This window comes from Copadichromis virginalis, linkage group LG12 (assembly GCF_057382275.1).
Source record: "Copadichromis virginalis isolate Kocher_CV1m ecotype Utaka linkage group LG12, C_Virginalis_male_GT1.1, whole genome shotgun sequence".
NCBI classification, from domain to species: Eukaryota; Metazoa; Chordata; class Actinopteri; order Cichliformes; family Cichlidae; genus Copadichromis; species Copadichromis virginalis.
The window spans coordinates 1104209-1118065 of record NC_140629.1 but is presented as its reverse complement, the minus strand read 5'-3'; the positions used below and the strand labels follow the sequence as shown (position 1 = coordinate 1118065).

Sequence of the window (13857 nt, the reverse complement as noted above, 5' to 3'; positions counted from 1 at the left end):
AGCGCCTGTTTTTATGCGTTGTCGTTAGCAACAACGACGGTAACACCATCGCGCGTCTGCTTGTTTATGTTCCACATAAACCTTTCACAATAAAGCTCAAGATCCTGTTGAGACTTTTCAAAATAAACTGAATCACGTGAAAGATGCAGATTATTTACGGATGAGAAGTAAAAAAGAGCCGCCAGGTGCTAAAAAATAAACCTTAGACTCAAACGTTAGAACAGGCTTTCCCCGGCAGCACGCCGTGTAATAAATACGCACAAAGAAAACGGCGCCGTTACAACTTATGTCTAAAAATGTGTAGTTTCATGCATCGGTTAAAACACTCGACTCCAGCTACATGACGCCCAGCTGGAAACACTTCACGCAAGTCGAGATTCACAGAATTTACAGAAAATGTTACATTTTTGTGATTTATATCGTTATCGGGACGATAGATGTCTTATATCGGGATATGAGATTTTGATCATATCACACAGCCCTAGTATTGAAAGAACATAATTTAATTTAATGTTTGGCACTCCCCACCCGCCCAGATCTTTCGGTAACTGTAGTGTCTCCAATTTAATTTTGGGTTTTCTTCCTGCCCAAATGAAATCCACCAGCCTTATTATTACTTTAATGTCTTCTGATTTCAAAATTGCAAACAACATGCCTGTGGGATATAATATTTTGGGTAGGATTACCATCTTAATGAGATTTATTCTTCCCAGAAATGATATCGGAAGTGACCTCCATCTTGTCAGCTCCCAAATATACAAAACCTGATGGTGCCCAGTGAAAAGGTCCCCTCCACTACACAGTCATTACAACAGATTTATCAAAATTTACTTTACATCCAGATATAAGACCAAAGTCCTTGATACACCTGGTAAGAACAGGTAGAGAGTTGGCAGGGTCAGTCAATGTCAGAAGAATATCGTCTGCATAGAGCAGAATTTCAGGTTGTTTATCCCCAATTTTAACTCCATGAACACTTGGATTTTGTCTAATGGTCAGAGGCTCAATGGCCAAAGCAAATAATAGTGGTGACAATGGGCTTCCTTGGGCTGTACCTCTGCTCAATGTAACTGGGGAGGATAGCAAGCCGTTAGTTAACACAGATGCTGTTGGTATTTGTATATAATTTTGATCCACCCCAGAAAGTTTTTTCCAAACTCAAATCCCATTCAATTCTACCAAATGCGTTTTCGGCATCCATAGAAACAACAACCCCAGGCATTTGATAAAAATTTATAAAATGAATAATATTAAATAGGCGTCGAGTATTGTTATAAGAATTCCTCCCCTTAATGAAACCTGTCTGGTCAGCATGCACAATAGAGCACATTACCTTTTCTAGCCTAAGAGCCAGTATCTTTGAAAGTATCTTATTATCAACACCAAGAAGGCTCATAGGCCTGTAAGATGAGCATGAATCCGGGTTTTTATCTTTTTTAGCTATCAATGTTATATTAGCCTGGTACATAGATTCTGGGAGTTTCGATTCTTCAAGTGCTTTATTAAAAACCCTTAATAATAAACTATTTAACTTCACTTTCATTACCTTAAATTCTACTGGGAAGTCATCTGCCCCAGGACGTTTCCCTGACTGCAGTGCAGATATAGCTTTATCCACCTCCATCAGTGTTATGGGTGACTCCAGCAGGCTGACGTGATCTTCAGAGAGCTGAGGGAATACTAAGTCGAGTTAAGCCTTGTTATGTCCATCTCAGACTGGTATAAATTTGTGTAGAATTCTCTAAAGCACTCATTAATCTGACGGTTTCCTACTTGCCTTTCACCATTCACATCACACATTAGGCTTATTAGCTGATTCAAAAAGCCGTCGTCTGGCAAAAAGGACGTCTCTTTCAGCCTTTCACATTATCAAATTACGCAAAGATGTCCTAGCAATTTTAAGCTCACTTAATGTTTCAGCTGATTTTGTTACATAATATTGTTTCTCCAGCTTTTTTATATTATTCTCGATCTCTAACTGCCTTGTTAATCGTTGTTTTCTTTTATGACTTTTGTATGAAATAATCATCCCTCTCATGTAAGCCTCATAACTATCCCATGAGGTTCTCGGGTCTATCTCCTCTATAGCAGCGGTCCCCAATCTTTTTTGCGCCACGGACCGGTTTATGCCCGACAATATTTTCACGGACCGGCCTTTAAATACAAGAGGATAAATACAACAAAATAAAACTAGTACCGGTACCGAAAAAAATATTTATTCATAACACACGTGAAAAGACCCAGGAAAACAGAGTTAACGATAAAAACGATAACAAAAAACCCTGAAAACTATACATTTCACACCTGAGCCTCTACTCTCACGGCCCGGTACCAAACGACTCACGGCCCGGTACCGGTCCAAGGCCCGGGGGTTGGGGACCGCTGCTCTATAGCATTATTTCTAAAAAATAATGTTGTTTGCTCTGTTATGAAATGTATACATTTCTCATCCAAAAGGGACAGTGTGCTCATCTTCCAAGACATGGGGCGCTCAATATGCCTCATGGGTTGAATGGTTAGGAGTGTGGTCAGAGAGACCTATATGACCAATCTTTACCTGCTGAACCAACTGACTGATACTTGGACATAAAAATATAATCTATACGAGATGCTGACAAGTGAGGGTTAGAGTGGAAAGTGTACTCTTTAGATAATGGATTATAGTGTCGCCAGATGCCCATAAGGTCAAGCTCATTTACAATTTGCCAAAGGGCTTTGGAATTTTTTGTCAAAGTAGATTGTGGGGGAAGTTGATCCATTTTTGGGCATAAAACACAGTTAAAGTCACCCGCTAATATTATATTAGCACAGTCCATGACCTCTAATTGACTAAATAATACCGTGTAAAACTCATCATCCTGTGCATTCGGCGCATATATATTATCTAGAAGAACAGTTTCCCCATGCAACATCCCTTTAACCAAAATATATCTTCCTTCATTGTCCTTGTGAGTGGCTGTAGCAGTGAAGGGAAGGTTTTTGTGTATAAGGGTAATAAACCCCCTTTTATTTGTGGAGTAGGATGAAAAAAAATTTGACCAACCCATTCTCTACAGTATTTGTGTTCATCATCTGTCAGATGGGTTTCTTGCAAAAAAGCAACGTGAATCAAATCTTTCTTCAGACAATTTAGACTTGACTTTTTTTCACCACATTGTTGGACCCTTTAACATTCCAAGTACTTATCTGACATATAAGAAGAGTAATATATATTTTGTGTTGTTACATATTTAACCAAATCTGCATTTGACCAGTCTGAACCTATCGACCAAAATAATTGAGCATAAAACAAGAACACTGGTTCCCAGCAAAACCTGAACACAAAGCCTGGAAACCTCAACCCTCCCCAACACAAATAACAAATCCTCAGCGTCGCACATGGTCTCATTTTCGGGGCTATTGCTGGCTGCTATGTCACTGCTAGTTTTCGCTTTGACTCCTCGTTTGCATATTTCTCTCTCTCTGCTTGAATCGAAGGTGTGCAAAAAACTCGTCTAAAGACATTATATAAACATTCGAGGCAATTTGTTGGCAAAATGAGCTAAAATACTAATATTTTACAGCTGGCCAGTGCAGAGCTCATAAACTCACATCTGCTCAGTGCAACGCATCACATGACACATCACGTGGTTAATAGGTTCAGACTGGTCAATTAATCCATTCTAAATACATAGGAGCAGGTTTTCAGGCTTGTCCCTCCACCACATTCAATAATCTAAAGATTGGCATCTTAATAAAATGCCTGGCTAATGTTGGGCTTGAGTAAGAAATCACACGTTTCCTGTGATAAACAGTTTAAAGGTACAGAGGTGAGCATCAAAAGCATACCTTTCCTTTGTAATCCACTAAACACACGAGCTGTGTAGTTGTTCTGTGACTGTACTTCACTTTCTAGGTTTTATGATGATTAAATACGCGTCATTGGTGACATGCAGGTGGGAACAAATTACAGACCACAGTGAAGATGGAAGATTCCAGGGCAGAGGCCAAAGTCGAGGCCTCTAAGCCTGTCGCAGCCTCTTCAGGGTCCCAGGAACCCAAGAGTGACATTCCAGATCTTTCCACATCATCCCTTGCTGTACTGCAGAGTGATGTTCAGCCTGTTGGCCATGACTATGTTGAAGAAGTGAGTTTGAACAAACTGGGACATACTTGGGAACAATGCAGGAATTCAAACTTGGAGTGTAATGTGTTGCTTTCTTTTCCAGGTCCGCAACGATGAAGGCAAAGTCATTCGCTTCCATTGCAAGTTGTGTGAATGTAGTTTCAATGATCCAAATGCAAAGGAGATGCATCTAAAAGGTCGCCGGCATCGCCTGCAGTACAAGGTTAGTCTTCAAGCACTTCCCCAAATTAACAGCTGACAGCAGGAAATGCTCTTTTGATAACACGTGTTCCTATCATACACATGAGGGAAAGCCGTCCCCTGATCCAGTCTGTGTGTTTGAGCACTGCACAGGTGAACTGAGCTAAACTCACCTATCTTCACATACAGTGTTGTGCAAGAAGTCACTTTGTTATTTTTTACTTTCATTCAGCCAGACTGTAGCAGCTTCTCCTCTGTGACGACAGGGCACATTTTCCTGCCACACACTGTACTTTATTTACTTCACTCCCCTTAGACAGACGCTCAGACTGCATGCCCTGCTTTGTCACGTCGCACACGCTCCTCTGGTCGTGCCCCGTTGTACTCGATGCTTTTCAGAGCCTCTCTCAAGGATGGAACCATTGTTGTCCACACAAAAGACAACTTGGCAGACAACTAATTTTAAACTGTATCTCACAGCACTTTGTTACAGTATCATCATCATGATGTCGTCCCTCGTGGCATATGGTCAGCGGGGGGCACAGCTGCTTAGCCTTACGTTTATAACCAGTCGAGTTCTTGATTGCAGTTTTTGTTTTGTAGAAAAAGGTAAACCCAGACCTCCAAGTAGAAGTCAAACCCAGCATTCGAGCCAGAAAGATCCAGGAGGAGAAGATGAGAAAGCAGATGCAGAAAGAAGAGTATTGGAGAAGAAGAGAAGAGGAGGAGCGCTGGAGAATGGAGATGAGGTATGGCTATGATCTTGTTATTAGTGGGTGGAGATGGTGGAGTCATGTATGCACCAGTGCCTTATCAAAAGGTCACCTATGGGCTGTAATATTATGTCTGTTTGCGTAATTGGTTGTTACATTTTAATAATAATAATAATAATAATGGATTGCATTTATATAGCGCTTTTTGGGACCCCTCAAAGCGCTTTACAATGCCACTGTTCATTCACTCTCACATTCACACACTGGTGGAGGCAGCTACAGGTGTATCCACAGCTGCCCTGGGGCAGACTGACAGAGGCGAGGCTGCCATATCGCGCCATCGGCCCCTCTGACCACCGGCAGTAGGTGAAGTGTCTTGCCCAAGGACACAATGACCGAGACTGTCCGAGCCGGGGCTCGAACCGGCAACCTTCCGATTACAAGACGAACACCCAACTTTTGAGCCACGATCGCCCCATTTTCCTTCTATAAAGTACAACAGATGATACATGCTTTTTTCCCAGGAGCAGTGAAACGTTTCTACATGGTGCAAGAAGCAGACAGATAAAATATTTGAGTGAGACCAGTTCTGGTTTACATTTTCAGGCGTTATGAAGAAGACATGTACTGGAGACGCATGGAGGAGGAACAGCACCATTGGGATGAGCGGCGTCGTATGCCAGATGGAGGATATCCACAAGGGCCTCCGGGCCCTCCTGGTCTACTCGGAGTCCGCCCTGGCATGCCCGGCCTGCAGCCTCAGGGGCCTGTGGTAGGAGATGTCTTTGGGGTTTTTGTAATAAGACACTAATAGAGTAGTTGTAAAATAAATAAGCTCTCAACAGAGCTTATGGTTGACGGTGCCACAGACTGAAAGCTCTGTCCCCCAGTCTTTAGTCATGTACAGGGAACAACTAACAAAGTCTGAGCCCATCACTGAAAACAATGAGCATGCTGGACTTAGCAGTGAACAAAAGGAAACAAGAGCCTGGCTGATCTTTAGGATATAGTTCTAGGAACTGTGGATCCCTCTGCTGCCTGCGGTTCTGTTGCACTAACGAACATTTGAGGAAGATTTATGGCTTTTGCAGTGAAGGCTCCAAGAACTTAGCTTTTCTCTTATCTGGTTATGTATTCTGAGTTTGACTACAATGACCATCTCTTGTTTGACGTAACAAAAAATGCAATTGACAGTTATTGTTAAAAAATAACGCGTTTTTTTTCTTGGTTTGGCTTTTAAGAGGTGAAATGTATCATTTGAAAGTCTGTTTTTTTTATACCTGTTTAAGCTTTTTGATCTTAGCGCTGGCATGTCATTTAATAAAACCTAAACCTGTTTGAACTGTTCCATCTTACAGCCTCCACGCCGGCCCGACTCCTCAGATGACCGCTACGTTATGACCAAGCATGCAGCCATCTACCCCTCAGAAGATGAGCTTCAGTCCATCCAGAAAATTGTGTCAATTACAGAACGTGCTCTCAAACTGGTGTCTGACATAATTACAGACCAGGACAAGACCAAAGAAGAAGACAAAGAGAAGAAAGAACCAGCAAAAGACAGGTCTGTGGGTGGATGACAATCTTTAGTTTTAGTAGTAGAACAGTCTTTGATGAAGCCCCTAACCCACCGAGACAGTTTCAAGGTCGGTCAGGAGCCAGTGCCGAAGTTCAGATCATTTCTGTTTGGCAGATCCAATAGCCCTTTACCACTGGTACGTACTCAGCCTGGCTCTTTTAGGGTGTGCGGTTAGGTTGTAGTAACCTTGAGGTTAGAGGTCAAGTTGAAATGTGTGATAAGCTGAGCACACAGTGATGCAGGGTTTTGATATTCATACTGTGGGTGCATCTACTAGGTGGCCATTGCCACTATTTTTAGTACCTTCTCCTACTTAGTACCTACTTCCAGCTGCGTTGCTATAACAACCCAAGGCACATTGAGGTGGTGCTGTTCACATGTATGTAGTGCTGCAGAGCTGTGCCCCCGTCTTGTCCCACATGTGTGCGCTGGGTCGGAGATGCTCTGAATCTCACTGTACGTGTGTGTAGTGACAATAAAAAGGCAAAACAACTGACACAGTGCAGTCGGTGCTCCTGGGGAAGGAGGGGGTGTAAGATTATGCTGAGAACCACTTACTCCAAGGTTTGACTCTCGTGTCCAAAGAAAAACTGATGTAGTGACATGGCTCTCCTGAGGCAGGAAAACTCGCTGACTTAGGGGGATTTCAAGTCTAATAGTTGCTGTTGTGCTTTGCTCATTTCCCAGAGCCCTGAAGGGAGTGATGAGGGTTGGTGTCCTGGCCAAAGGCTTGCTGCTCCGTGGGGACAAGAATGTCAATCTCGTCTTGCTCTGCTCTGAGAAGCCCACCAAGAGCCTCCTCACCTCCATCGTGGAGCACCTCCCCAAACAGCTAACAGTAATATCTTCACCATGTCACCCCACACTTGTTCTTTAGTGGCAGCTTTGACAGACACCCCACTTAGATCACCCGCCTCAGTTCGGACACAAGGCATACAAACTGCTGTTTTTATGAAGACCAACTTCTTTCTTCAGATTGCCTAAATATTTACTTGTGAATATGCCTCAGAGTAATCTGTTAGATGAGAGTATTGATACGGCAGCCTGTCATGTGACCTGTTGTGTACTTGCACCAGTTCCAGTATTTTTGTGCCCCACAGGAGACTTCCTGAGGGGTCCTCATGAACTGAATGAGGGTATAAACTGGAGGGGTTCAGCAGCTTTCAGGGATGAAGAAGCTCTGATTTGCTTGCTGTATATTACAGAGTTACCGTACGCACACACAGACTGGGGCTGCGATGCAGAGTAACCTCACCGCTATGAAGCTGGTTTACCTTCTTAACCATCACAGGGTTTAACTGTACATATGGAAGTGTCCACTGAGCTGACTACGTACGCCCCTCAAGTTATTTCTTTTGGAAATGAATTGATTTTCACTTTTTAAAAAATGTTCTCCTCCAGATGGTAACATCAGAGAAATATGAAGTCAAAGGGTCTGTCCAGGAAGCAGCCATCATTCTGACGTCCTGTACCGAGCCAAAGATGCAAGTGACAATCACGCTGACTTCACCCGTCATCAGAGAGGAAAATGGCCGGGATGGAGGTTGGAAACCCAAGACAGCCTTTCGCTTTCTTTTTTTGATATTTATCTCTCTGTAAAATCAGTTTCAGTATGTTGGTTGACGCTCTGAAGAGCACTGTCCTGCTGGCACACGGTGGTTTTGCCGTTGTAGTGGTCTAGTCAATGTTCCTTATTTGATTCAGCTGAAAGAGCTCATTAACATGAGAGATCATTTCTTACCTTTACTGTGTTGTGCACAGTGTGAACTGCCTTTATGTAAACAGCAAATTATAGTTTTTAAAACCTAAATGAAACCTCAGATTTCTATAATCTGCTTTATGAGACGTCCAACCTAAAGATTGTCTGAGTCTTGTAATTGCGTGGTTCTCATTACTACTTTGTTTTGTTGTAAAGAAAATGAAAAGGGTATGTGCCAGCAGTATTGCTCTCGTGCTTTTGCTCTGTAATTCTTACCTCTCAGATGCTATCGTTATCCTTTAAACAAAGCATGATCAGTGTTTGCATTGTGTTAAGTCTAGTTATTCCCAGGTGAGATTCTGTTTTGTTTCCTGTGTTTCAGGGGATTGTTTCCATTTTGTTGTTGGGAGACATACATTACTTTTTTTCCAAATTTCCATCAAGCTATGCGACAAAAGACAATTCCTGTACGCGTCTAAGTGATAAATGAACAGACGTAGGAGACACGACATGTCTTAAAGTTTAATCTGAACTAGTTGTGCACAGGTGGGAATTTTGCGTTGCTTTTGTAATCAAGATTTGGCCGAGTTGGAGAAATTTGGTTGTGATTTTGTCACAGGAAACAAATGTTCCTTTTGTGTACTGAACACTTCACCATGCTGACGTCCCCTGTTCTAAAGTGCTCCCCTGAGTTGATTCGTGTCGTCTTTTTACATAAACTGCACTCAAAATTGGGCTCAAAGCAGCTCATGTTTAGCTAAAAGCAAACACCTTTAACCTCAGACATTATGAAAAAGGAGTACAAACGATTTGAAGATGGTCAGCTATTCTACTGAATCAGTAACTGTGATGATTGTTCTGAGGATTATTCTTAGGGGAGTATTAATAAAAGTTCAGGAAAGGAGACTATGGCAGAGGAATCTGTGGTTGCACCTGAATATGGCTTCTGGTATATAATGATTGTTGGGGTCTTATTCCAAACTACTGATGTTAGGTTTTTGCATGCATGATATCCTAACCCTTTTGTTTTCTTGTACTTCTCCTCTTCAGCAACCATTGCTTCCTCTTTTTATATATATATTTTTTTATCTATATCTATATATATCTATATATAGATATATATATCTGATGTAATATACAACTTGAGCACAGAGTTAAATTTTTCCTCCCCCTCACTTTCTTTCGACACTAGTACATCGTCTCCTATGAAAGGGTTGGTAGGGCCTGAGAGCTTCGGAAGGATTTTTGACCAAGGTTTTCTCACATCCCAAAAACTTTGCCACACCTACTGTTGCTGTGCCACTTTTTTTATCAGGTCACTTGCTATTTGCCCGTTCTTCCTAATTGTAACACAGTTCATCATTAGCTGTCGAATCCCTTGATTCTCAGTGCTTGAACAAGAAACATCTACAAAACGTCCATATTAATTTACCAGTTGCCAACAAACACAATTACCTGATAAAACAGTTTTGGCTTCAAACATTTGTGACCAAACACTCAGTGTAGCTATGGTATTGGTCTGTTCGTCTTAGGTGAGTCTGTAAACATAATGACCTAACATGCTGTACACTGTCTGCAAACAAAACTTTGACATTAGTGTTTTGCTGTGTTTTTCAAATGTCAGTGATCTCTTTGAAATTCTGAAAAAGCAAGTGTAGGTTGTTACGGAAAGAGAAGCTGGTATGTGTGGCAATGTGTTTGTTCTCTGCCAGCCTCGCTGACCTGGTCAAACACCCATTCCTCATCACCATTTTGACACTTGGAATTCATTTTTAGATGTAACCTCGGGTATGGTGAAAGACCCAGTGGACGTCTTGGACAGGCAAAAATGCCTTGACGCTCTGGCTGTTCTGCGCCACGCTAAGTGGTTCCAGGTTCGGAACATCATTTTACTTTCTTCTTGTAGCCTTATGAGATGCATTATTTCAGTATATTCATTTGTTTGGTTTTTTTGGGTTATAATTAAACTATTTATAGCAAAAAAACACACACACACACACACATATATTCAAGGATGTCATCTGTGCCAACAAAAATCTGGTCAAAGTATGTTGTATGTAGAGATGATAACCCAAGTTCATTTGAATCTCTCACAAAAAAAACCTCCTAGCAAAGAATTGGCATCCTTGTATCCCCAATCCAATTTAGACTGACATATAGTGACATGTGATTCCATAAGGCTGCACAGTAACCAGCACAAGGTTGTACCATCCAGAAGTGCTTTCATGTTCAATGTTTGTATTGTTTTATTCTATATATTTTGTACAATGAGGATTGAGAGAAAAAGGAACATCTGTATATTTTGCTTTGATTTTGCTACCAGGCAAAACACAGGCAAAGTAAAACAGATTTCCTTGCCTCTTTCAGTCCTTATATTCTCCTCTCAGGTGGACTCTTGTACTTTAAGTCCCTGTTTGTGAGATACCTGGACAAATCTGGGGTCAGGGTTTAGAAGATGGCAAGAAAAGTCCTCATTTCTTGTGCATCTTGCAAACTGTGACTTCCCTTACTAACTGCGAGGTCCAAGACTACTGGGAATGGCAGCTGATTGCAAACAGTTATGGCTTATATGCAAATCGAACCATACTCAAGCTTCCATTATGCACAGTAGTATTTGGAGCCTCTACAATGAAACTGATTAACGTGTTTGGTCCATCTCTTATCACGCTGGGTCACTCCATAAACCTAACTTTATTGCATCAAAGGCTAGAGCCAATGGTCTTCAGTCCTGCGTGATCATCATCCGAATCCTGCGAGACCTCTGCCAGCGAGTTCCCACGTGGTCAGCATTCCCCGGATGGGTAAGTGCCATTAACATTAGACCTCAACCGCAGTGCGTTTTGACACTTTGCGGTTTTTATAATGGAATTGTAAAATTCAGAGAAATTTCTATGGTGGTCTTGACTATCCTTCAGATGCCCCCCCAGGCACCTCATTGTGTGGGTTAATATGCTGAATGAAGTCTGTTTAGTGCTGGAGGAAATGGTTCATTTGTTGCTTTGCCTTCATGTGCATTGAATTGATATTACAGTCACAGAAAGTGTTGTGGTTGTTTTGATAAATCAGATTCTCAAAGACTAAAATGAAATAAAAATAGAAATGAAATTTCCTTAATTTTCCATTTCTGATTATAGAAGAATGTTCTCATGAAAAATAAAAATGCAGGGACGAAGTTACCCTGCCCAGGATGGGTATACAGAGGCCCCACTACAGAGTCCCGTTCACAGCTGGTGGGCAAAGAGAAGACAACAGTCCACCCTCCTGTGGCCTTACCACCTCCAGTAGATGCCATAAGGGTGAAGTGACAATCAAGGGTAGAGGCTGTGGCATTCCAGTTCCCGGCTGCTGGGACTGGCTATAGAGATCGAAAATGTGACGTCATTTCCGGAGTAAAACCGCAAAGGATTGTAGGTACAAGTGGCTACTGCGCACAAGACAACAGTCACACAGAGATAAACAGAGACGCAAAGAATGGCAAGAAGCTGCTGTATTATTAACTGCCATAGCCGGTCGCATGACAGCCGCTGGAAGCTGACGGGTAAAGCGATCGGTTTTTATCGGATTCCTTCGTGGAAGAAAAATTGTTCAAGTCATGTTTCCGAAGTCACGAAGAGGCGACGGAGGGCCTGGATTGTGGGGCAAGTCCCGAAACACACGGTGGTACAAGAAATCCCTTTCACTGGAAAGAACAGTGACTGTCGCTGCCCCCTCTCTCTTCTAGTACTGCGGAGCAAAGAGACAGACAGGACGGCCGGGGACGTCGCTGGGTTTTCTTTGCCCCGTTCTGATTTTAGTGGGGCGACCATGGTTCAGGAGGTTGGGAAGCTCATCTTGTAACCGGAAGGTTGCCGGTTTGATCCCCAGCTCTGTCTGTCTTGGTCATCGTGTCCTTGTGTCCTTGTGCAAGACACTTCACCTACTGCCTACTGGTGTTGACCAGGGCAGCTGTGGCTACAACTATAGCTTGCCTCCACCAGTGTGTGAATGTGAGAGTGAATGAATAGTGGCATTGTAAAGCGCTTTGAGGGTCTTGAAAAGCGCTATATAAATGCAATCCATTATTATTATTATTATTATTATTATTATTATTATTATTATTATTATCATTATTATTATTATTATTGCTGTGGCTGATGCCACTGGACTTTTAGTGTTGTTTTTATGTTTTTACTGTGTGTTCTCCCTGGCCAGAGGTGTTTTTAACTGTTTTAAATCTTTTATGTGAAATAAATTATATTTTGGTAATCAAGTTTTATATTGTTCTATTGCCTTGGCTACTCCACTGCTCTGTCTGTTTTTTGAAGGGTTGCCCTTTACTTAGAATAAAACCTGGTGTCCACCTACATATCGGGCTACTCGGCACATGTCAGTGTCCTGTACCCATCCGCCGGTAAACTGGAGCTGGGCTTGTTGCAGGAATCTGAAGTTACCAAACCCTTCATGAGTGTATGCACTCACACTTAGGACCATATAATTATAAATATGAGCACGATGAAAGCTGGGCAGCACGCTAACGTCTTTAGTCCGCTCTGTGTGCTTATATGGGTCTAACCCTTTCAACCCTTTGATTTTTTTTTTTTTCCCTCGTACCTTTTTTATTTATTTTTTTTAATTTTTTGGCCTTTTGTCTGTCTTGTCTGCCGTGCTCTCCTTCGTTTTGTACATAACTGTTTTTGGAGCAAATAAAATGCAAGTAGGGATTAAAACAGCAGAATTAATGATTACCCCTTGCTGGAAGTGCTAGCGCTTGATGCAGTGTTTTAATTTTGCTGCCACTCGTACCTGCAAGGCAACGCGTGAAAGTCACGTGGTCTGTCGATCTCTGAATGTCACCTCTTTGGTTGGGAAGGAGCCTGAACTGATGTGTGAGGCTAAAGAGACACTCTGGGATCTGATCCAGTCTCGAGTTGTCCTTGGTTAGAGGCTGTGGGCAGGGGTGGGTATTCTTGTACCCCTCTGGCTGGCTACCTGTATGTTGGGATTTTTCCAGTGAATATTTGGTATATTGGGACTCTATTGTTTCCATTGACCTTTGTGTCAGGGAACAAGTCCTGACTTATCGTTTGTAGTTATGCACTGAAAAACAGTTCCCAGTACTCATTCTGCTTCAGCCGTTTCTGCTGGTACTGACTTGGTTTTTAGGGTTTCCCATTAGGTCGTAGTACCTGGTACCAGGTAATTTTTTTTTATTTTTAGTCTCTATTCGGCTGGTGTACTAAGCGATCGAAGTTCATTCAATGTACAACATTGTTGTGTTGTGTGAGTCACATACTAATGATGTCATGGGGCTTTCCACTGTTTTGCTGTAATGACCTCACACACATTAGTTGGTACTCGATTGTAATGGAAAACGATCAAAGCCGAGTAGAGTCTAGCCGTGTTGAGCCGAGTGCATGCTAGTGGAGAGCGGCGTTTAGAGCCACTGGGTGCAGTGCTGGCGGGTAACCATTTCTCAGCGCTAATGTCCTGCTGAGAGACTTCGACCCTCATGTGGCCAACAACGGTGAGACCTAAGGGGGCATGACTGGAAGAAATGGCCTGCCTGATCTGCGCCTGAATGGTG

The 13857-nt window shown here is 42.4% G+C and overlaps 1 protein-coding gene across 2 annotated transcripts in view; it reads left to right on the top strand.

Moving 5' to 3' along the window:
* Positions 1 to 13857, top strand: part of zfr (zinc finger RNA binding protein) — a 42407-nt gene that overhangs the window by 19959 nt on the left and 8591 nt on the right. Inside the window, exons 9-17 of one of the 2 annotated variants that reach the window (XM_085474283.1) lie at positions 3936 to 4126; positions 4209 to 4328; positions 4910 to 5055; positions 5626 to 5791; positions 6378 to 6580; positions 7283 to 7433; positions 7997 to 8138; positions 10071 to 10168; positions 11000 to 11095. In XM_085474283.1, coding sequence (XP_085330409.1) covers positions 3936 to 4126; positions 4209 to 4328; positions 4910 to 5055; positions 5626 to 5791; positions 6378 to 6580; positions 7283 to 7433; positions 7997 to 8138; positions 10071 to 10168; positions 11000 to 11095 — 1313 coding nt within the window. Of the gene's footprint in view, positions 1 to 3935; positions 4127 to 4208; positions 4329 to 4909; positions 5056 to 5625; positions 5792 to 6377; positions 6581 to 7282; positions 7434 to 7996; positions 8139 to 10070; positions 10169 to 10999; positions 11096 to 13857 lie in introns of those variants that run through there. The other variant, XM_085474284.1, reaches the window with a different exon arrangement.